General features: G+C 42.9%; 1 protein-coding gene across 1 annotated transcript in view; it reads left to right on the top strand.

Annotated features, from left to right (window-relative positions):
• AK8 (adenylate kinase 8) overlaps positions 1-25,473 on the top strand; it is a 203,626-nt gene that overhangs the window by 50,371 nt on the left and 127,782 nt on the right. The window contains exons 6-9 of the mRNA XM_006834996.1: positions 17,981-18,062; positions 18,464-18,535; positions 19,288-19,488; positions 22,996-23,127. Of these exons, the coding sequence (XP_006835059.1) occupies positions 17,981-18,062; positions 18,464-18,535; positions 19,288-19,488; positions 22,996-23,127 (487 nt within the window). The remainder of the gene's footprint in view (positions 1-17,980; positions 18,063-18,463; positions 18,536-19,287; positions 19,489-22,995; positions 23,128-25,473) is intronic.

The raw sequence follows: 25,473 nt of genomic DNA, 5'->3' as shown, positions 1-25,473 counted from the left end.
ATATATATATATATTTGTTGTTCTTGTGTTGTTGCTGTTGCAATAAAACAAAGTATTTGCTGTGGAGTTGGTTCCTACTCATAGTGACCCTGTACAGGTTTCTGAGGCTGTAAATCTTTATGGGAGCAGAAAGCCTCATCTTATATATATATTTATATATTGGAGTCCTGGTGTGGTGCTGTGGGCTAATGCGTCAGATGGCAAAGTCATTTGAACTGCAAGGTCAGTGGTTCAAGCTCACCAGCTGCTCCTTGGAAACCCTATACAGGATCGCTCGACGGCACTTAACCACAACATATATATATGTGTGTGTATATATGTATACACACACACACACATATGTTGTGGTTAAGTGCCGTCGAGTCGATTATGACCCATTAGCGATCCTGTATAGGGTTTCCAAGGAGCAGCTGGTGAGCTTGAACCACTGACCTTGCAGTTCAAATGACTTTGCCATATATATACACATACACACACACACACACACACACACACATGTATATATATAAAGAGAAGTTGATTATAAAGGAAATTACTTATAATTGTACAGTCCCAGGTCCCCAGTGGAAGAGAGTGAGCCTTTCCCTCATTTCTATTATATTAGGAGCAGGCCACATCCCCAAGGAAACTTTCTTTTAATTGGTTGGTTGCTTATAGATAGATACTCATCATAGAGTTAACTATGTCTGTATTATGTTTCATCACCGTGGGAATAAGCACATCTCAACAACTAAACCTCTGGAAATCCTGACCTGGTCATGTTGACACAGAACTCTATTATAGTGACTATCTCTGTAACTTCAGTTTTATATTTTACCTTCCCCTTGATGATCTAGAACAGTCTCTCAGACACTAATCTAACTGCTATAAACCCTTCTGGTGCTTGTTTAAAAGCTTGGTTTACACAACCTCTTTGCGTAGTGCACCTGCAGTGTGGATTAAGTACCTGACCAGGTGTCCCACGTCTCTGCTTAGAGTCCCAGACAACTACCATCATCATCAAAATGATGACCATGATAACAACACTTACTACTAGTCATTTTAGACTATATAATTGTTAAGTGGTCATCTTCATGAGTATACCATCACTTAAATTCCATTATTATTGTTATCTGGGACTCCAAACAGAGACTTGGCACATGTCATCTGGAACTCTGTCCACACTACAAGTATACTATGCACTTTGCACAAAGGTTGTAACATTCTGCTTGATATTAGCATTAATGTAGTATTACTTGTAGTAATACCTTTTATAAGGAGCTCTGGTAACGTAGTGGTTACGAATTGGGCTGCGAACCTTAAGGCCAGCAGTTCAAAACTACCAGCGGCTCTGCAGGAGAAAGATGAGGCGTTCTGCTCCCGTAAAGATTTACAGCCTCGGAAACCCTGTACAGGGTCACTATGGGTCAGAACCGACTCGACGGCACTTAACAACAACAACAATACCTTTTATTATCCTGGTGTTGGTTGCCATGGATTAGGAGTTCAGTGTTGGGCCTGGCTGAGTGCTGATGTCCATTCACACATTTAATCTTTACAGCAACACTGTAGGCGGTACTATCTGTCACCTCCCTATTTTACAGATGGCAGACTTACACAAGGGCCCAAAGTAAGTTCCAGAAGTGAACTGGGAACAGTTGTGCTTTTGCACTCCATTCTTTCTTAAAAAGGCCACATCTGATGAGGCCACAGTAGTATGACCCCAGCAAAGCTTCCACTTCCTTAGGGGTCTGTTTCCTCATCTGTAAAATGACGGGTTGGGCTGGAGCATTGTAGTCCTTTTCAGCCTTACAATTCTACAGCTGTGAGCATGTCCAAGCCATTGCTACCTGTAGAATGAAGAAAAGTTTCCTTTAATTTGTTTTAAAAAAAAAAAAAATTCTACGCTTCAGGGGGCATCCAATACCTTTTTCATCTTTTCCCAGTAGAGACAGGGTTTCAGGAGTAAGAGATTACACTTCTAATTATGTGCTTTGGTTGTTCAAAAGCAAAACAAAACCCCTTCCAAAATAAACAGGCTTCCTTGCTTTTAGGGAGAAAAATGACACATATGCATATTCATTTATATGGTAATGATGATCATTTCACTACACAGGGACTGGAATTGGTAATTTAGAGCAGGAGAAGAATGCAGGGAATAGTGTTCAGGGGAAAAGAATGCAATCATAACCCATCAGGATTCTGCAGTTAATGTGGGCTGTTTTTCTTTCTTTCCTTTTTGGTCTAATGCAGTCTCTTTGAAGAATTTCTTTGAAGTGACCATCAAATGTGTAAAAGAAAGAGAAATTAGCATTTTGTATTGGAACTATCAGAAGAAAGTGGGCTCTACCCTCAGTCATTCTTTAGGGGCTGTTAGGTTCTTGATGTCAGAGAGTACCCCATCTCTAAGGCAAAGAGAAGCTGAGGAAATCTGGAGGGAGGAAAGCTCAATACCAAAGTGATTCTAGATTTCACCTTGACATTGGCACTACTTGTGGTCCATTTGATTTGGAATATTTAGAATCTCCTTTATCTGGTACCTCATTCGTCTTCCTGCTGTTACCCAAGTTCTTTCCAATTCTTCCTTCACCCTGCAGCCAGAGGAATCACTTTGTAAAAACTACATTAATATGTGTCTTAGTCATAGCACATTCATATAGTTAGAAATTCAAAAGGTACCAAAGGCTCCCCTTCTCATCCTGTCCCTGAGTCACCAATTTCTGTCTCCAAAGGCAAGTGGTGTTGACACTCTCTTGAAAGTACAACCTTTTGAAGAATATTTTATGCACACTTGAGAAGCAACATTTGTCTTTTTAAAACAAATGTTATATCCTCACTGCTGATAAGCTTCCCTACTTCCTTCTTCTGAGTGTACACCCTTAAAGCCCTGCCTGGCCTGAGCCTGCTGCAGCCCAGCTTCACCCCTCAGGCCTCTCATCCATGCCTTCTGTGTCACTGCCTTCCGTTCCTCTTCCACCTCACCCTGCTCAGTGTCTTTTGCACACTGTAGCAGATAGGGAGCAGTGATCCCACCTCCTGGCACCCAGGCCCTCTTGTCATCTACTGCCTTTGAGTGACTTGTTTCTTATTAATAGTATATGGCAAAGGTGAGGGAACGTCACTCTTGTGATTATGTTATATAGCATTTGCGATTTCATCTGAGCAGACTGGAGAGAGATCCTCTTTACTAGTCCCAAAGGACAAGGGACTCTGGGCAGCCAGGCCCTTTGACAAAGGCACATTTGCATCCCTAGAAGGACATCATGTTTGATAAAGTAGAGGGTCAGTGAAAAAGAGGGAGCCCCTCTATGGAATGGATTGGCACAGTGGCTGCCACATTGGGCTCAAACATAACTATTGTGCAGATTCTCCAGGACCTGGTAACATTTCATTTTGTTATATGTAAGCTTGCTCTGATTTGGAATCAACAGCAACTGTCAGTAACAGTAGAACCAGACTAAGCCAGAAGGTCACGAGCTGGAAAATATCTAGAAAAGAGAAAAAGAAGAAATGTTTTCTCATATGAATGTTACTTCCCCTTGCTTCCCAGCTAGAGTGGGGAGGAGGAAAGACTTGTGCCCAATTATGATGGCTTGTCATGGCATTTTATCATCAGGAAAAGGCAGGGGTTGCTGTGTGTTAGGAATGAGATGTTATGGGTTCCACAGCTGACTTCTGTCCACCTCTCTGGCCTTAGCTGTCCTTCATATATCTAGGATAGCGGACAGCAGCTTGGGAGAATGCAGAAAGGAGCCAGTGAAAAGAGCCTGCTCAGATCTTGCATATTTCAGCATTGAGTGTCTTGACATTCAGAGACACGCGAGGTCGACTGGAGGGCAACAGTGTGCTGCAATGGGTCTTTCTCCTCTGTTTCTGGTTAAGGGAGACAATGATGGCAGAATGCTTAGCACTGTGCTTGGCTCTGAGGTCCACTTAGGCAGAGATGAGCCACTTTCCCCATGTTAACTTGAAGACAGAGTGGATCACATACGCTTAGAGGACTGAGCTTCATACAAGGGGGCTTCAAAAAGTTCATGGAAAATGGGATTTTTCCATAAATTTTTGAAGCTCCCTTGTACATTGCTCTGTGTCAGAAAACCATTTTAGACATTTTTGGAGTCAGCCTATCACCCACCAGCAAGCCACACAGCAGGCTTTCAGAATCACAGCTTGAGTGAGGTCTATAATATCCCCATCCCTAGAAGAAGGAGAATTAGAAGTCTCAAAAATAGTGCTTGAGGAAAAAGAAATCAATACAATTTCAGAGCCAGCTGCAGCCTGCCTCCCTTGCTCCCATCCATTTGCTTTGGTTTTTCATTCATTCATGAACTCCATTTGGGATGGTGTTCTTCCTCTCTGGAGGTGAAGTCTAGTTGGAAAGGTTGTGGAGCTAGTGGTGAAAGTTGCTGAGTGCTCAGGTGCCGGCTCACCACTTTAAGACTTAGCCTGGTCGTTCTTCAGGGAAGGGCCTTTAGTGCAACTGAGGCAGGAATCTGTTTCCTCAATGATTAACTAGTGATCTCTTCAGTTCTCTGTCTGTTTTGCTTCCAGCATTTCTTTCTTCGTACTTTTAAAATAAATTTTATTTTTGGGTAATGGTTTCCAGAGCAGATCAGTTTTCCACTCAATAATTCGTACACATTTTGTTTCATCTCATTGACTGCAATCTCCACAATGAAAGAGGTCTCAGCCCCCCTCCTCTCTGTGCTTCCCATTTTCATTCTCCCTCTTTCCTAACTCTTCTGAACTTTGACTTGGGTAAACGCTGCCCTTTTCATCTCAAAGGGTTGATTATTTTAAAGTGTGTCTGTCTCCCTTCTGTCATTATTCCCCTTCTAGTCCTGCCTGTTGTTTGGCTGAAAATTGAGCCATGGGGGTGAATTCATTTCCAGACCTAAAGGGTGACTAAGGGCCATAATCTTGGGGGTTCCACCAATCTCTAACCAACCAGGAAGCTTGGTCTTTGTTATGATTTTGAGTTTTATTCCACATTTTCTCCCACTCTATCTAGGACCTGCTCTTACTCACAGCGTTTCTTCTTTCTTCTTCCTAAATCATGAAGCGCAGAGCCTCTGCCATAATAGTGCCTTTGCATCCTGTCCTGATGCCTCTGAAGGGAAGCCTGCAGAGGGACATGACTCCCAGACTGTATTCGGCTTACTAAATTCGGGCATCTCCTTTCACACCCAGTACCTGAGAAAGCTTCCTAAAGTCCCCACCAAAAGTAAACAGTGAACACAGAACCTGTCCATGGGACTTGTGGTTAGTTAAAGGGGATGTGAATGGGCCTCTTCTTAAGTGAATTAAAAAAATGTTACCTGTCCCATGAGTGTTTGGTCTGTGCTTTTGTTATAGTAAAAATCAGGAAGAAAAAACATAAAGGCCAGAACTAAGCCCAAACATGGATGGTGGCGAGCAGAACTGGTCCATCAAAATAAAGATAAAATTAATGGAATTTATAAGCACAAGGTCTGAGGTTCGGACCCACAAGCCACTCTGTGGGAGAAAAATGAGACTTTCTGCTTCCACAAAGACTTAAAGCTGCAGAAACCCTATACAGGGTTGCTATGAGTTGGAACCAACTCCACTGCACTCAATAACAACAGCAAAAACAGGGGCCACACACTGTACCAAGCCTTAAGGCATTTTCTTGAGGCATTTCAGTGTTGAATCCTCAACACTGGCCTATGAGGTTTTCAAAAGCTAAGACTTATGGGGCACCCAGAAGTTTTACTCAAATTAAATTTATAACCCAAATGGCTTCCTAACAAGCGTGTAGTAAAATTAACAAATACTCAACTATATTAATCATTTATAATTCTTAGTCTGTTACTTCTACAAACTATGCACTTGGTACAAATATATGTCTATTTCCTGGCTTATTAATTGCAGTGTACAATGCAACTAATGTTGAAGACAGAACAAGATAAAGTCAACAAAACAGAGCCCCTGGTTTCCCACAGCTCTCGGTGTGGGTGGTTGGTGGTACTACGGTCATCCCCATTTTACAGACAAGGAGACTGTGGCATATGAAACCCACCTGCATACCCAAGATAAGGATAACCATTACCTAAAAGGAAAACAAACTTTCTAGAAATCTGTTAAGTACAAAGCATCTGGTTCCACACAGTGGCTTCCTTTAAAAAAAAAAATGCCATCATCAAATGGCAAGCTTGGGCCATTCTGCCAAACTTTGAGCACTTGCTTCTAATTCCTGGAGTCAGGAAGAAAGCATCTAATGCACATCAGAAGCAGGTCGTTTCTGGGTGGAGGGTGTTTCCTTGACCACTGATAAAATGTAAAATTATACTTTGTGTTTACAGGTGCACTTCTTTTACATCTCAGTTAGTATTAGGGAGACTCTCAGTTGTCTTACCATCAAGGAGATTAGGTAGTATACTTTGGACTATGAAACCTGAAGTTTAAATTTTACTTTGTGGGTTTTTAGAGCCTTTTTTCACCCCCTTCCCTTTCTGTTAGCAGATTTATGCTTCCCTGCCCATAACGTGAGTCAGTATTTTATAGGGAAAATGTTACAGAGTAGAGGAGCCGGATGCTGGTCCGCAGAACTACCAGCTGTTTGTTTTATTTCTCCTTGTGGTGTCATTGGGCTGGCATTAATTACACAGCTTTAATCCCACTGACAGTAGGTGCACAGGATTTTCTTGCCATTGTTTTGACACTCACGGGTTTATAGATGTCACATGCATCCTCTGAGGAGAGCGGTTTTATTGATCAACAGCTCTGTTGAGGCCCTGGGCTGTGTGTTCTTCTAATACAAATGCAGTTAGGATTGCAAGGGATCAGAAAGGGAGGTCTGAACTCTACTCAGAAAACTTATGGCATACATCACGGTGAGACAGGGACTTCTGAGGGCCTTGTGTGTTGCAGCGTAGAACACAGTGAGTATACCCTCATCGTTCGCTTATTTCTAGATCTGACTTTTGAGACAGTGATTGACTAGTTGACCGAATACAAGGCTTGTTAATGATATGTGCAGACCACCTGTCTGCATGCTGATCAGCAGCGTGCCCAATAGGAATGAGCTTTTCGATGTGCTTTGTGCAGCAGGGCAGCCAGTTTACTGATGGGTGCATTGTACCATACAATCCCATCACTGCAGGCTGACCAAAATGTAGGATCAAGTCTGATGCTGGAGCAAATGTATATGGGCTTTGGAGCAGTAGAGAATATTGGAGAGGCATAGTGATGTTGGAAATGGAATTGAACTCGGAATCACCAAACATTTCATTATTCAAAGGTTAAACACTAAGTCAGAGGCTAGGACAGAATAAGCAAAACTTAGAGGCCTGCCTCCTGAACACTAGAAACCTCTGTTACTGGACAAGGACAAAGCTCCTTTTTCTCCTGATTTTCAGTTCTTTGGTGTTTTTTGTGTTTGTCAGCTGTGGAAAGCATGGTAAATGCCAGAAAGCTGAAAAAAAAAGAATGAGTGGCTTCCATTTATTAAGTGCATACTGTCTGCCAGACATTGTGCAAACACTGTGTAGGCATTGTCCCATTTCATCCTAAACACTGTGAAGTACAGGCATTAGTATAATTCCTACTTCACAGGTAAGGGAATAAGTAATACAGTTGTTGAGTAGGGGTCTAGGGCACCTGTCTAGGTCAAAATCATCAGTTGATAGGATTATAAAGCATTATGGAAACTAAGGGAGATTCTTTTTAGCATTTGCTTTTTCCTAAAATATAATCTGTAGCATATTGTTGTTGGTAAGTGCCGTCGAGTTGGTTTCAACTCATAATGGCCCAGTACAGGGTTTCTGAGGAGCAACTGGTGAGTTTGAACCACTGACCTTGTGTTGCAAACCGACCTTGCTATCCAGTGCTTTATCCTACAGCACCATACAAGGACTACTCCGTAAAATGCATATATGTCTGGTGGTGGTTGTGTGATGTGGAGTTGGTTTCTATTCACAGTGACCTTGTATAGGATTTCCGAGGCTGTAAACCTTTATGGAAGCAGAAAGCCTCATCTTTCGCCCACGGAGTCACTGATAGATTCAAACTGATGATCTTGCGGTTAGCAACCCAACTCATAACCCGCTAGGCTACCAGGGGACCTTAGAATATATTATCTAGCTCCAATTTTCACTATAAATATACTGGCTACCTATAATATTAATTATAAATAAGGTATTAGTTTGAAAATATTGCCATGCCTTTAATTTTTTTGAGACTTCATGGAATTCACCAGTACTCAGACTGATGAAGTTTCGTTCTCTGAAGACGTAATGTACAACCAAACCCATTTCTGTAGAGACAATACCAACTCATGGTGAGTCAATGTATATCAGAGTAGAACAGTTGTCTGGAGTTGGCTTTTCCTGCTTTGGGCCAGCCAGTGGAGTCTGCAGCAAGGGAAGAGGACCAATTTTTGAAAACCGGAGAGACTTGAACCTGAATGGAGAATGACCTCAGGGCAAGCTAGGATTAAATGTTCCCACAGGGCTGAAACTACCAGGGAAATTGAATTTTGGCTGAAGAAAGGAAATAAGAATGGGAGTGTGTGGTTCTGGTGATGTGCCCAGAGCAAACTGGAGACAGTCAGACTCAGGGAAAATGACCTGCTCGAGGCCAGTACCACCTGTGGGATGATGGGTGGAAAGAGCTATTCTTTGTAAAGATGTGGCTCTGTGTGCCTGCCCTCTTGGGGCCTAAAACCACAGCTTTGTAAAGTCATGCCTTTGTTGACCCAATTTTTTTCAGGCTTGTGGAAATACAGATGTCCTTGCTACATCAAATTGTTTCTTACTGAGAGAAGGGACTGATGTTTGTGAGAATTTACTTTCAGCCAAGCAGTTTATCACTCCACATGTTATTATTAATGGTTTCATTAATCTCTCCTCAAGTGCCTTTCTCTTGTTTGTTAGGTCGAGCTTATTGTCTCCATTTTATAGATGAGAAGGCTGAGACTCAGAGGTTAGATAATTCACGATCACACAACTGCCAGGTTAGAGCCAAGATTTCAACTCAGCCACAGCTGGGTCCATGGCCACTGTTCAGAGGGGCCATCTTGAAGGCAAATGAAAGTCCAGATGGACAGGTTGGGGAAGAGAGTTGCCCAGACTAGGAGGAGGGCAGGAATTAAAGACTCAGCTGCCTTGATTTAAGCTGTGTCTGGGTCAGTGGATTTGGAACCAAGAAAAGGGAAATGAAGGCTGAGTCAATTGGAGGAGTCAATTCTCAGCTTCTGAGAATGAGGCCGGGAGCTAAGTATTCCCTACCTTGAATCCATCATTAGACCCTTAGGTCATCCTTGGAATTTCCCAGGAAATAAGTCATTTTGATTGTTGATCAGACTTATGTAGCTTGTCACCCACCCACTCCTCACCCATCACACCATGTGGGTTTCCCTTTTCTTTTTCTTCATTGTTTCAGGGAAGCAGGCAAAATTGCTGTGGGGTACTCAACCTAACTGACTAAAGGTAAATTGTTGTTGTTGTTAAGTACCGTAGAGTCTGTTCCTACCCATTGTTGTTGTTGTTATGTGCCATCGAGTCGGTTCCGACCCATAGCGACTCCTGTATAGGGTTTCCGAGGGTGTAAATCTTTATGGGAGTAGAAAGCCTCATCTTTCTCCCGCGGAGCAGCTGGTAGTTTCGAACCGCTGACCTTAAGGTTCGCAGCCCGATTCGTAACCACTACGCTACCAGAGCTTCTTTCCCATAGCGAGTTAAATTAGGACATATTAATATCCAGACTTTAGAGACAGGACAATCACTCATCTTGGTTTATGTGTATTTTTCCTACATAATTATTACTAACATACCTGTTCCCTCTCAATATGGTGTGGTTAGGCCATAAACCGTATGGTTCCCCAACTTAGAAATCACCGAGTCCAAATCTCTTGTTTTACACATGAGGTTCAGTACTTTGGGCAAGGTCAAAAGGCCAGTTAGGTAAACAGCTTTAAGAACAGAATTGGTTAAACCAGAGTTGGGGTAGTCAGCTAAGTAAACCAATGACAGTTCATTCCCCTGGTGCTGTCTATTGGACAGGCTTCCAAATCCAGCATAGTTTCTCCTGACCTTTTCCAGTATGGTACTGTACATGGTGGTCAATGAATACACATGTTTATATTCACTGTATTTTGAATAGATGGTTTAGTGAATGAATAAATGAATCCTGGTCATCATATTAACACTCATATTCCATTGTGACTACGTAATTAGTGTTTACTAGTGTGCTGGACCCAGGCTTGTGGCCTCAGGTGGCTCCCAGAGAAGGAGTCAATGTCTCTTCTGGAAGCACAGCCTAGTCAAACAATGACATATGCCACGGGCACACTTTGAAGTGAATCTGCAGTAACTGTCAACTCACTAGACTCCCGCAAGTTTAAACGAAATATGTTTTTTATTCAGACCTCTTTAACGAAAAACTTTCCTCAGTTCATATGTGGAATGCCAGTTACTCATCTTTACAAGAGATGGCCCTTTTTTTTTTTTTTTTTAACAATTTCTTCAGAAGTTCAACAAACTTAAGTAGGATTCCTTCTAGAAAGTAGGTAGAGAGAGCAAAATTGTCCACTTTTCTCAAGATTATTATAAAGGTAAAATGAATTAACATTGATTGGGCTATTTCTTTGTTGGCAGGCACTATTTTGCTGTTGTTGTTCAGTGCTGTTGAGTTAGTTCTGACTCATAGAGACCCTGTATAGGGTTTCTGAGGAGAAGCTGGTGAATTTCAATTGTCGACCTTGCAGTTCAAACCAAACTTGCAGTCCAATGCTTATCCTATAGTGTCACACCAGGACTCCCTAGGTAGATAGAGAGATGCTGTCAAGTTGATTACAAGTATACTGCAGAATGAAGAGTGGTCCGTCCTGCTTCACCTCATGGTTGCTGGCCTGTTCTAGTCCATTGTTGTGGCTTTTGTGCAAGTTCATGTCACCAAGGGTCTCCCTTGCCCTTGCTGGCCCTCTACTTCACCAAACATAATGTCTTTCTTCACTAACTGGTCCCTCCTGATGATGTGTGTAAAGCAAGTATGATGGGCAATGGTCTGCTGTGATCCATAAAGCTTGAATGAGACAGTTTTCTGAAGTAAAACACCAAGCCTTTCTCCCTAGTTTGTCTCAGTCTGGAAGTTCTGCTGAAACCTATCCACTCTTGGTAACCCTGCTAATATTTGAACTACTGGTTAGCATATATCACAACAGCACACACACCATTCCATTATAGCAAACTGACAGATAGATAGTAGTGTTTGTTGATGTTAAGTGCTTATCCTACAGCTGTCGAGCCAGTTCTGATTCATAACAACTCTGTATAGGGTTTCCGAGGAGCTGTTGGTGGGCTGAAACTGCCAACCTTGCTTTGTGCAGAGCCACATCATTAACTTATCCAACAAGTGTGAAATATATCATTGTTATTGTTCTCCATTTTGCAGATAAGAAGGAGGCTCAGAGAGGTTGAAGTAAAACTGGCATAAATGGCAAGTGGAACAGGCCCCATAGCTACTGCTCCCCCCCCACCCCCCTGCAGAGAAACAGATACCCTAACAGAACTAACTTTGTTTTAGCAGAGGTGAGTCTATACTGCAGACATGATCTAAGAAGTCTGAGAGCAACGGACCCAATCATTGGATGTTAGTGGCTTATCCATTTCATTCACTTTCAACCGGAGCTAACGTGTCTGAATTGGAGAACTAAAAGCAAATCTGCAAAACAAGATGAAATTTCTGAGGACCTAGTCAATTTCAGGGCAAAATAGTGTAGTCTTCAAACTGTCCACTTTGGGGTGGCCTCAGGGACACCATAAATATTCTATGTGAATTTTATTTTAAAATATTATTTAGCTATTTGGGAGCTGACAGGAAAGCCTCTTCAACGCTCAAATCTGTCCTTTGCCTAATTTTAACATCCTGAAGATGACTGGCTTTTAACCTATAGACCTTGGAGTAAAGGTTTTCATTTATCTGCATGTGTCATCAGTTAAGAAAGGTGGATTGTGACACAGTTTGTTATTTAGAAAAATCACTCCATGCTTTTCAGTATTGTACAAGCATATGCACTTTTGAGCTATGTCCAAAAGAAGACCAGGCAAAGCTAGGGTACATTTTGCTTGGGCAGAAGCGTCGGTGTGGAGGACCAAGTAGGAGTAATTCATCCTGCCATAATCCTATACCAGGGGGCTTCAAAAAGTTCATGGGAAATTTTCATTATCTTTCAGTTCCATTTTTTGAAGCCCCCTTGTACATTCAGCAGAATAAGGAATTCTAGTGCTTGTTGCAAATTGTTGATTAACTTTGAAATAAAAACTCTTGCTTGTCATCTTGTAGGTGAGTTTCATATGAAAACCATTCTAAGATTATATGACAGTGTGTATACTCCTAAGGAGCTCTGGTAGTGTGGTAGTTACGAGTCGAGCTGCTAACCTCAAGGTCAGCAGTTTGAAACTACCCGTGGTTCCATGGGAGAATGATAGGATTTCTGCTCCTGTAAAGATTTACAGCCTCGGAAACCTTACACAGGGTTGCTATGAGTCGATACTCACTCCACAGCACATAACCTCTTCCATGTATTCCTGGTGTGGCGCTGTAGGATCAGCACAGAACTGCAAACCACAAGGTCAGCAGTTCAAACCCACCAGCTGCTCCTTGGAAACCCTATACAGGGACATCAAGAGTTGGACCCAATTTGATGGCACTTAACAACAACATGTATTTGGTAGGGGGAAAAATTGGAATCACTTCTCAAATCACGATTTTAGTATAAACTCAAGTAATTTGCTACTAGGAAAGTTCGATGCCAATTTTTTTTGTGTTCATCAAAATTGTTTCCTTGTTCTCACTGATTGGTTTTAGAACAAATCAATCTCCTAAACTCGATCTTTTAAGATGCAGCTCTCGCTCTCGCTCTCTCTTTGGCTGATGAAATATCTTTTTTTGTTTTGTTTTATATGTTGAGAAATCACATCATATTTCAATTGAAAAAAGGAAGAGGGTGGCGGTTGTGTGCTGCATTTTGTGTTGCTTCCCCTGGTTCCGATTTGGAGCTGAGTAAATCTGATTTATGGAATCCAAATCTTCAGCCTCAGAGAGCCTCCTTGGGACAGTGAAAAATCAGCATTTGACTCCTGGGAGTGCCTCCAGTGGAGCCTTCTAGAGTTGTGGTTGGAAGTGGGAACTAGCTAGGTGGGGTGCAGGGTGGGGCGGGGCGGAGGTGGGAAGGGAAGTACTGGGTCAAAACCCAGGGGGACACCCACACTCTGGTTTTTGGAGGAGAAGGGAGGAGATGAAGGGTAGTTCATCAAAAAGGCAGAGGACCCAGAGGGCAACAAAGTCTTACCATGTGAAGTTGCTAATTGTGCTTTAATAATAGTCAGGAGGGCAAAAAGGCCAGTGTTTGCACGCTCATTGGGGCCCGCCAAGTTCCCTAGACTGGCCTGCCTCTTTTCTTTTCATTCTTTTTTTTTTTTTTTCATCTGTGACATCTGCTTGGTGCATGTCCCTCCTGTGATACCAGACTCCTCGCAGCTGTGCAGACCTCCAGCTCTGCGCTGGTGCATGGAGTGCCCTGAGCATACGGCCTTTTTGATGTGTGATAAAACAGAACCAAGCCACTGGGGTATGGTGAGCGAAGGCATCAGAATATCAATTAACCTGCTCCGAACAAAGCTGCAGTGCCAGAGTGGAATAGACATTTCACTGAAGTGTCAGGAAGATGGATAATGTATTCTAATTAGGGATTGACTGATACCTCCTCATTGAGCCCCTCCTAGAAGTCAGACCCAGGAACCTAACTATGCAGTGTCCCATAACAGCAGCTGTAGGGTGCTATTTACTGAGTTTTCACTTTCTTGCTTTGCCAGAACTTGCAGTCATTATCTTATTCTCAAATAAAAGTTCCATTTCCTCCTGAAAGTGCAGTCCGTTTTGCAACTGGACAGTTTGTATAGAACCTCTATACATGTAAGATCTTCTCCAGGCACCAGTGGCTAAGCCCAGACCTTCCATGTTCAGTGCACTCAGGACCCTCGTCCCCAACCCAGAGGCCTTGGTCACTGCACCTTTTCCTTCCAAATGAACCGATGTGAACTACTTGGACCAGTGCAGGCATGAAGGGTCTCCATGACTGTTTTCCCCATAGAAAGTGGGGCTGCCCTAGCGATATGAGGTGCAACTCTAGGGGTCTAGCACCTGGGTTACTCTCCGTCCTTATGTCCCTACCCCCTCTGAAGTCAGAAAGAGCAGACCTAGAGAAGTGGCAGATTCCTGGTGTGGTACTGTAGGATCAACACAGGACTGCGAAGCCACAAGGTCCACAGTTCAAACGCACCTCAGAAATCCTATACAGGGTTGCTATGAGTCAGAATCGACTCCACAACATTAACAACAACAAGGAGAGGTTGGTGGTCAAGGTCCTGTTTCAGAAACCCCTGCTTTCTTCTTTTTTTTTCAATTTCACTTGTGCACCTGTGAGACCAGGCTAATTAGGGAGATGTTCCTCATTTTGCTGCACTTTTCCTGTGTAATTGGAAGTCCTGCTTTCTTCAGTGAGAAGGCAGTGAGAGCTCTTCCCCTGAATAGTTCTAAAAGCTTGGGACCACATACTGATGTCAGCTGCAGATTTATGGGCGAGATTATAATGACTGCTCTGGAATGCAGTAGTAAAAGCAGAGGTCTTTCAGTGGTGAGTGGAGACAGAGTTCCAACCTTCTTCCCCCTTCAAAAAGTGCCTTGAAGGAGAATTATAGACACTTGTTCTATAAGAAGCAACCAGTATGCTCACAAATCTACACCCCATTCAAATACAAAAATATTGAGGTACGATTTAGCTAAAGTTCGGAAGATTTTGGTTCAGTTTCCAGAACTGTGAGAGAGCTGGCAGATACCTGTCTCCTGGTTCCTGTGGCGTGGCTCACAGCTGTATATGTTTGTTCATTTTAAGAGCTGCAGCCTAGCACCTGGCTAGCTATAACAAGGACTTGAGGGAGCAAAAGGCTGTTAAAAAAAAATTTTTTTTTTGCACTTTTGCATCATTAGTCCTAGAAACTAGGGGTTCAGTGGCTGTGAGTTTTCCTGTTTAATTTAAGAAATTAATGAAGACATCCCTGATTTTTTCCCAACACTCTTTACTCTGTAAATATGTTTAGATTTGTCTTTTTAACTGTCAGCTGAGGTTGTTGGAATATTTTAGTATTGAAGAAACGCAGACACTTTTTGGGTGGTTGTTGTTTCTTACGAAAGACATTTCTTGCCATATCCAAACTCTGTTCAGTGAATCAGGTGTATGAGCAGCCTGGAGTCCAAGTTTACCCATGTCAGCCCATTCGCTGACCTTAAAGCAATCAAGTTCTCATACTGATTGTGAGGGTTGGAGGCCCTTTCTGGGAGTCAGAATTGGAAACCTCACTTTCAATCACTTTTGCTTATCCCCCTTCAAAATGGAGATTTCCCGTAATTTGCTGCTTAATTTCACTCTTCCAAAGCTCTATTTAAGGAGCTCTGGTAGCGTAGTGTTACGAGTCGGGCTGCGAACTGCAAGATTAGCCTTTCGAAACTACCAGTTGATTCATGGGAGAAATGTGAGGCTTTCAGCTCCCATAAAGATTTACAGCCTCGGAAACCCAGTACGGGGTCTCTATGAGTCAGAACCGACTACAGTACTTAACAACAACAACAACAAAGCTCTATTTATCTATCAAATCTGAAACACTGAAGTACCAAGGCGAGTCAAAAATTATCAGAACTCTGGCTATAGACTTTATTGTACTCAACTTTTAGAAAAAAAAAGTAAATCATTTTTTGACATAATCTCCTTGCTTTTCAATACACTTTGTCCATCTGTCAACAAGCTTTTGTATTCCCTTATATTAAAAAATGTTTCAGGATGAGCTGCAAGCCACAAATGCACTGCTGTCTTCACTTCTTAGCCAGAGGTGAATCTTGGTCCTCGAAGGACTGCTTTCAGGGGACCAAACGGTGAAAGTCCAATGGAGCAATATTAGTACTATAGGGAGGATGCTTTAACACCTCAAAACAAAGTCTTTGCAGAGTGTCAACAGTGTGGGCAGAGGTGTGCAGACGTGCATTGTCATGCAAGATCACAATGCCCTTGGCTACCAGTCCTCTGCATTTAATCCAAAACTTCTGGCGTCACCTATTGGGTGAGAATTACACTGTAACTAGCACTGTTGATTGTTGAACTTTTTTCCTGATAGTGTTCCAATACTGGCCCTTGAGAATCCCAGAACACTGTAAGCATCAATTTTCCAGCTGATGGTTGACTTTTGAACTTTTTCTTGGGCAGCGATTGAGGCTGTTTCCATTCCATATTCTGCCATTTACTCTCAGACTCAAAGTGATGAATCCATGTCTCATCACCAGTGACAATTTGTTTTTTGTTTTGTTTTTTTGAAAGCTTTTATTATGAGTTGAGTGATAGTTTACAGGGCAGAACATCAGTTTTGCACTTAACCAATCGTATTTTGTTTCATTGCAATGATTGCAATCCCTCCATATACTATCAGTCAGTGAACAGTATTTGCCTCTATTCCCTCTTTTTTTTTTTTTTAATGTACATAAAACACACAGAAAATATATATTCATTTAAATGACCAAAGGGTACATTCTGCAAGGCAGCCTCTTTCTGCCCACGGCATACAGCATTTCTCTTTCCATGGATCTAGAGTCCTCAGCTGCTCGATCTTTCTATGTCATCACCTCTGCTTCTGTCTCTGGTGTTGCTGCTTCTCTGGTTAGGATCCCACACTCCATTCATGCTTTTCCCTCTTGCGGGTCCTAGGGTCCTCTGTTCCTGGAATGAAAGATTAGCTTCTCTCTACTTTTTGGCCAGTAATGATTGTTTTAAAAAAGAAACTTTTATCTTTCTTTGAGTGTTGGTCCAAATTTTGTTTGCAGATGTCCAGACACTTCTATTTATGCTCTTCTGGGATTTGTTTCAGTACCCATTTTGCACAAACTTTTTGGAATCCTAGTCTATTGTGGATTATTTCCTAGGCAGAGCGGTGACTGATTTGTGAATGATTTGCCACAAAATCCACTGTCGCTCAACTGACAAAATCATTTCACGAGCGTGTTCAACCGTTGTCATCAGCTGTGGACGTGGACAGGCATTTTATATAACCAGAGTGTGGATAATTTTTGACTCACCCTCATAGTATATATGTAAACAGGGAAACCTACATTCACAGGACTGTAGACTTGTTTAATCTGAACCTTGCTGAGGGACATAAAAAAAAAAGGGAAGATAATATCTTAATTTGATATTGTAAAATGTCAATCGTCATAAATTAAACTATACACTTTATAGTTCCAAAATCTTAGTTGAATTTCTATTTTGGAATTGGACCAAATATTTATTTTTATTTGAAAATCATGTATCTAGAACGTATAAAGATTTCGTACAACTCACTAATGAAATAAAAGTCCAATTTAAAAAATGGGAAGACTCTTTATCAAAGATGTAAGAATGGTAAATGAACACATGAAAGGATGCTCAGATCATGTTGATAATTAAAATCCCAAAACAAATCCCATGTCAATGCTGACTCGTGGTCACCCATATGTTAGAGTAGAACTGCTCCATAGGGTTGGCTTGACTTTATCTTTACAGAAACAGATGGCCAAGACTTTCTTTTGTGCTACCCCTAGATGGGTTCAAACCACCAACCTGTTTCTAAAGCAAAATATTTAGAAATATATAATTTTTACATCTGGATAGTATTATTAAATTGTTGTTGTTATTGTTAAGTGCTGTGGAGTCTGTTGCAACAAAGAGCGACCCTGTATCATGTTTCTGAGGAGCGGTTGGTGAGTTCAAACCACGCACATTGCAGTTCAAAACGATCTAATTGCCACGCCAATTAGATAATATTTTTTAGGAAGACATGTGCACAGCAATTAAATTGCTTTGATATAAACAACAACAAAATTTCCAGTCTTTTTTCCAAAATAATAAACCAAAAAAAAAAAATTTTTTTTTTTTAAAAGTCTTTACAAATTCTCTGTCTAGGGCTGGATTCTAGATGGTATCCCTGAAACACGGGAGCAGGCTCTGATGATCCAGACCCTCGGGATCGCCCCCAGACACGTTAGTGAGTAACCTCCCCAATTGGGCCCTCCCACCAGATCTTCAACCCCAGGTCTCCACAAGAGCCATGGAGAGTGAGTGAGTGAGCGAGTGAGCGAGTGAATGACTACTCTTGTGTCACTGGCTTCCCAGCGCCCATCCTCAGCCCAAGCACTGTACATGAGGTAGGTTTGATGGGCCTATGGCTGTGAATTTGTATAAAGCTAAATGCACACAACGCAAAAGTGACCCTATTGTCCAGAGATTATTTTCTTTGTGTTTTAGTGCTAAAAAGACCTGTCTTTGGGGAATTCACAGGGCTGGGATGGTGGTTGTTTTTTGTGTCATTACATAGCATCAACAAGTCTGTGAGATTCAATTGTCTGGGATCTGCTGCTCAACACACACCTTTTCTCCTCTGCCCAGTTGTGTTGAGCGCACCAGACATGGTCTTGATTGAGAGAAACATGGGGAAGAGAATCGATCCTCGAACTGGAGGTATGACCGCCTACAGATATCCCTCCCCGTCCCACTTTGATACTATTCTGATGAACCCATTTCCTGGTTTGAGGCCACACACAGGAACCAGAGAACCAGTCTGTCACCTTGGGACAAACTCTGTACAACCTCATTCTTTGTAATGTGTGCTCCAGCAAGAGTAGCCAAAAGAGCGAGCCCTGGGGGTTATCTGGGAGAACTGGCGAGTGCTGTTGGGGGCAGGACTCTTGAGCTGGGCCTTGAGAAGGGACAATTCACCAGATACGGGAAGAGTGCTCTTGGCCCCCTGGGAGTCAGAGAAACCTGGGTTTGTGGGTCCCTGGCTTTGCTCTTTCTAGTTGTGTGACCTGGGATGAGTTGTCCAACATCTCTGAGACTCAGTTTTTTCATCTCTATATGGGCATGAAGAGACTGAAATGTACCATGTAATAGAATTGTTGTAAAGATGAACCCATAGTCTGCTGGGCATGTCACCATGCCACCCCAGACTCAGTGCTCAAAAAGTCACAGCTGCCTCAATATCTGCCGTGTTGTTGTTAACAGTAAAGAGGGCAGACTGCATCAGAGCAGCATCCTTACTCTGCATTGCTGGTGGTAGGTCGCTGAATCCTGTCATGGCCCTGTCACCCTGGCCCCTAGAATTCAGACTCTCACTTCTGGGACAAGTCCCCACACCAGAAGCAATCAATCAGTCACCTAAGCTATTGATAGAATAAGATGATTCTGACCACATATGCCTCTCTTTGTTGCAGAGATTTATCACACCACTTTTGACTGGCCCCCAGAATCTGAGATCCAGAACCGACTGATGGCTCCAGATGGTATCTCAGAGCTAGAGACAGCTCAAAAATTGCTGCAATATCACAGGAACATAGTCAGGATCATGCCCTCTTATCCCAAAATCCTCAAAGTCATCAGTTCTGACCAGCCGTGTGTGGATGTCTTCTACCAGGGTAAACACAACTTGAAGCTCTGCTTGAATGTCCCCTGTGCCTCCCTCCCTAGGCACGCATCCAAAGAACAGTCCCATGCTTCTCTGGACATCACTAATGTGGCAATAACTGGTGTCTGGGATGTGCTGGAGGCCCTGGGAGTCAAGTCTAGACATTGTAGTTGTTTACTGATGAGTTAGTTCTGACTTACAGCAACCTGGTCTAGGATTTCCAAGGAGTGACTGGTAGATTTGAACTGCCAACCTTGTGGTTAGCAGTCCAGTGCTTATCCTACAGCTCCACACCAGGACTCCCTAAACACCATTTATTAATATTGTTATCAAGTGTTGTTGAGTTGGTTCTGTCTCATAGAGAGTCAGAGGAGTAGCTGGTGGGTTTGAACTGCTGATCCTGCAGTTCAAACTGACCTTGCGGTCCAGTGCTTATCCTAGAGCTCCATACCAGGACTCCTGTAGATGATCCATATTCCCTGCCCAGAATCACATGCAGGCTCTCTGGGAGTGGCCTCTTCAGAGATGGAGTACAAGGGCCATGGTAGCCAGGACAGAAGGGGGAAGGGAAAAAAGCAACAGCCACCCATCCCATCATCAGAATCCCAAACACAATCCAGGTGACGTGAGTCCATTTGGAGCAGAGAAAAGCAGCCTCTGCTCTTGCCATCCACAGCAATCACGGCTATCCCCAGCAACTTCACAGGAACCAGGCTGAAGCAGTCCTCTCTCTCTCTGTCTCTCTTTGTGTGTGTGTGTGTGTGTGTGTGTGTGTGAGAGAGAGAGAGAGAGATCTGTGTTCAAATCTGACCGCTACCATATGACAGCTGAGCAGTTGGGGCAACTCTTAATCCCTCTGGGCCACAGTTTTTTCATCCTTAAAATGGGATTAATGAGATTCTGCAAATCATGTACCCAGAGCCATGAGCAGTACTGATTCAGAGAAATGGCTCACTAACCATCAAATATTACTGCTATTATCATTTCTCCACAGCCTTTACCAGCCATTCTATCCCAAAGTAGCTCTATAATTTTAAAACATCTTGCTAAACTTCACTTGTGTCAAAATCCGTTCATCCCCTTCCTAGCAATATCAGACAAATGAAGCATTTAGTCTGTTTCTACATAATGAAAATACCACCACAAATATTTAAGACACTTGACAACTTACAAAGTCCCTTTTTGGTACATTCTCACAAGTCCCTTCAGGGGAGTTTTGTCTTGGTGGGAGGCGGGTCTGTGCTCCTAGAACTCAGCCTTCAAGTCCAGCCTGACCCTATCACTGACCCACAGCTGCTAGTGGACTTGTGAGGTAAGCAGCACAGAAATGTGGTTTTGCCCAGGTGCTGTGTCTGTGGTGCAGCCTCATCTCTGAAAGGAGACAATCAACCAACAGATGCCAGCCTCGTGGTGGCTTATAATTTACCAGCAATTTTGCATTTCAGAAGGGTCTTTAGTAGCAAACGCTACGCTTTTAAGATAAACAACTACAACATTTATCTTGTGCCATGATTCTGAATTTATACATTAATTACTTCCAAATTACTTAATTAAATTGAAAAGTTCATATGATCGTTCATAAAGAATTCATGCTTGAAACTGTAAATAAAAATGTGAGCATCTGAATATTAATTATTATTAATTAATAATGCAGGGAGATAAATTGAAAATTGAAATGCAAAAGTCTCTATGTGCTGGTTTTTTAATCTCTCTGCACTGCAACCAGCAACCACATATTTTTTAAAAGAATAATTAGATGTTGAGACTGTCTAGGGGATCATTACTTCTAATTAACTTAGTTATTTACTCTAAATTAAGCATCTTTAGTAACTAGGCTGATTTGCCTGCAGTATTTGTGCTTTTCAGATACATTGGGTTATGAAGGTCTGAGAGTATGGGACCTTGCTTGGTGACTTCCTTCAGAATTTCTAACATTGGGAGGAAATGTGACACATGGCAGTGGCCCTGGAAGAGTTGCCACAGCTCTGCCAACTCTCTGAGCCCCGTTTACTCATCTGTAAAACGGGGACAAGAATAACACGGTTTTTTCATCGGCTTGTTGAACCAATCAAATGAGAGGAGTGTTTAGCATAGCCATGAACAGACTATCCATGATGATTACCATCACAACCTTGAAGACAGTCTCCTTGCCTTTAGTCCTAGAAAGGAGATTGTAGTGGCTCTAATGGTCTTCCAATTCAAAAATCCTACAAAGACTCCAGGCTTCCAAATTTGCATAAGGAACCTATCCCAGTGGTTCTCAACTAGGGGGGATTTTGCCTTCCTGGGGACATTTGGCCATGTGTGAAGACATAGTTGGTTGTCACAACTAATATTTAATGGGATGAGGTCAATGATACTGTTCAACACCTTGTAATGCACAGGGCAGCCTTTCACAACAAACATTCATCAGACCAAAAATGCCAGTAGTGCCATAGTGGAACAATCCTGCCAAACCTGTAAACCGTTTTAGGGTGACCAGGTTTCAGAAGGGGTGTGTGTAGGATGGAATCCATTGTCAGGGAAGATGTAACAGGGTCGCTCACACTGCCATTGCCAATGACGCTCTGGGCCATGCAGGAAGCAAGACCTGGGGAAGGAGGCTCTGCTTTGATGTGGGCTGGCGGGAAGTGGGGAGCCTGACACTGGCTGGCAGGCCTCAGCTCCTCTTGCTCAGGTGCCCGAAAAGCTGCCCTTTTACTGCCTAATCAGCTTGTTCTCACAGCCAAGTGGGAGGTGACCCGGTTTGATGTTCAATAGTTGTTTCCCTGTGACTTCTTGGCATCCAGTGCCCCTACTGTGTGGGTAACCTTATTGCTGGAGATGCTCACCTCTGTCTTGCCATTTCTCTTTGTTCATCAAATGCCAGGGGCACATCACAGGTCAGGGCCATGCGGCTAAATCTGCCCACCCCAGTGACCTATTTGATCACCGACTCTTTAGAGACTTGCAACAAAGTTGGTGTCACCAGAGTGCAGCTGCACAAATTACTCTCCCCCATTTCCTGAGTCCTTCAAAAGCCCCTGCATGCCAGGCCCCGCTCAGCCTGACACATTATTCAAAGCCTTTATCTGACACGGCAGCAGAAAGCCTTAGCTAACCTCCTCCAGCCTGGTCCCCAAGGCTCCAGGTTAGAGGTTCAGCCCAGAATCCATTTGGAAACATCCCAGCCCCATACTGTATGTGTCTCATGTTCCAGGATTAAGCCCCGCAACCACCACACACACACCCCGGAGCAACCAGTTCAATCAGTTGGGAAGCACAGGCGCCTGCTGTGCTGTTTTAGAGAAATTCCAGGGCTTCTGAGGATTTAACTGCCCTGGCCCTACCTCACGCCCAGACCTGAAGTGTAATTCTTTCACTACATCCTGTGGCAGACACACACACAGGCTTTCCATGGTGTTGTAAAAGAGAGGAGTAATTGCTGCCATTAAAAAAGTCAAAGCAAAGGTGTTGCTAGCTGGTTTCCCTTTGCTTAGGACTTGGTTTTAACTATCCTCACATCCTCTCTTTCCAGCTCTGACCTATGTACAAACTAAACATCGATCCAATGCCCCATTCACCCCGAAGGTGCTGCTGTGTGGACCCGTGGGCAGTGGGAAAAGCCTGCAGGCCGCCCTCTTGGCACAAAAATATGGCCTTATCAACTGTGAGTACCCTAGAAGTAACCCTGCTTCTAGAACTTTCTGTCTTCCTGAAAGTTCCTGTTTTATGGAGGGGTGACAAAGAGAGTGAGGAGATCAGCATCCCTTTTCTTTGTTGCTATCTGCTCTAAACAATTTTCAGTTAGTTCATCTTGACAGGGATAAGATTTTTTTTTTCTTTTTCCAAACTATATTGCCATAAAAACATTCGCCAATATAACTATATTCGCAGCCCAAAGATCATTTTCCAGTCAACATTTTCTAAATCCTTTGGAGCGATAGGTTTCTATGCTACACAACAGACGTGCTTCCGTCTCACCTCCGTATTCTCCCTTGAAGCCACAGCTCTTGCATAATCTGAATCCACTGTTTATTTATTTTCTCTCGCTTCTCTTGACTCCCCCAACCCAGGTCAGTGTGTTTACAGGCAAACAATTTCTGAACCAGAGGAAGACTTCTAGCTTTGCACAGTTTCAATAAATATTTTACCAGAAGGAAAGAAAATATTGAAATCAGCCCTCCAGGTCTTTCCCAGGGTGGTCCCAGGTGGTCTTGGATGCCAGCCTGTCTTCAAGAGGATAAAGAGTTGGAAAGGAGGAAGAAATTGTAGCAGACATACAGTTCAGTCAGGGGAAGTTTAAGGCACAGTTTCCCCCCAACACGCCACAAACCTAAGCAACCTCTACTTTATTTACTACTTTGAGGTCTGCACCCTTGAACGTATACATATACAAGGGAGCTTCAAAAAGTTTGTGGGAACATGGAATGAAAAGATAATGGGAATTTTTTCCATGAACTTTTTGAAGCTCCCTTGTACACATATGTATGTATACTCCATATCATACATGCCTACCATACAATAAGCACTAGACTGAACCACAAGGTCCGCAGTTAGAGCCGCAGGAGAACAATGGTACTTTCTGCTCCCTCGAAGATTTAAAAGCCTCGGAAACCCTGTACAGGATTGTTATTAGTTGGAACTGACTCAATGGGACTTAAAAGCAACAACAGTCATTCAACTATCTATAATGCACACAAATACATACATACAGATATATTTGTAATTATTATATATTTTTTACTATTATAGATACATATTTATATATATGAAGGGGCTTTAAAAAGTTTGTGGAAAATGCATATGTAGCAACTCCATTAGGGTTTCTGAGGCTTTTAAAATCTTTGTGGAGCAGAAAGCCTCATCTTTCTTCTGCGGAGCAGCTGACAGGCTGGAACCACAGACCTCGTGGTTCACAATCCAGTGCTTATTATGAAGCCACCATGCCCTCCTCCTACAGACATTGGTTGTTGTTAAGTGCCATTGGGTTGGTTCCAACTCATGACAACCCTGTGTAGGATTTCCAAGGAGTGTCTGGGGGTTTTGAACCACCAACTTTTGGTTCAAACCCATCTCATGGTCCAGTGCTTATCCTCCAGTGCCACACCAGGACTCCAATACAGTGCATAGTTTCCTGTGAATCATTGTCACAGTGCCATGTTTTGGAAACCCTATACAGGGTTGCTACGAGTTGGAACCAACTCGAGGATACTTAACAACAATAACAATCAGGAAGAAATGAAATTTCCTGATTCAGTTTTTTTTTCAGAAATGAACATAGAAAAGCTCATGGTTTTCGCATGCAGTCAGTTTACCATGATAACCGAACATTTGGACAGTAACTCAGCAAGCTCACCTTTCCCAAGACTGTGCTTGGAAAGTCCAAGACATGATGAGATTTAAGTAAATCGGGGGATAAGCTCGAAGTCTGGAAGAGGCATGTGCTGCACTGTTGGGGTCTCTCGGCAAAGGCCTGTCAGAATCCAGAGGTTTGGGAACTGCCAGCCACCCTGCAGCAACCCCTGACTTGGTTCTTGCCTTTTTATGGCACTAAGTCACAGGAAAACATCCACAAACCAACAACCCAACTCACTGTGATGTGGTTTTTTTTAAAGAATATAAACTGACACAATCTTTCTGAGAGGAAAAGGCCACTATTGGTTAAACTGCTAATTGTGCAAATCCTTTTACCTAGTGCTTTCACGCCTAGGATTTGAGTCCACGGAAACACTCAGACACTTCCCGAGGGAGGTGAAGGATGGATGATGGGAAATAGAAGTCCCCAGTAGAACTGCTCCTTAGGGTCTCGGAAACTGTAAATCTTTATGGGAACAACACACTCATCTTTCTCCCATACAGTGGCTAGTGGGTTTGACCCACTCACTGACCTTTTGGTTAGCCGCCCAGTGCTTAACCCACGGTGCCACCAGGGCTCCATCTGTTAATAAGAGGGTTCATTAAATACATTATAGCACATCCATACAATGTAGTACTGGGAAATTAGTCACGCAAA

The sequence above is a fragment of the Chrysochloris asiatica genome, unplaced genomic scaffold (genome assembly GCF_000296735.1).
Source record: "Chrysochloris asiatica unplaced genomic scaffold, ChrAsi1.0 scaffold00014, whole genome shotgun sequence".
Lineage (NCBI taxonomy): Eukaryota > Metazoa > Chordata > Mammalia > Afrosoricida > Chrysochloridae > Chrysochloris > Chrysochloris asiatica.
Note: the sequence above shows the minus strand (reverse complement) of the source record. Positions and strands in the feature narration are given on the sequence as shown.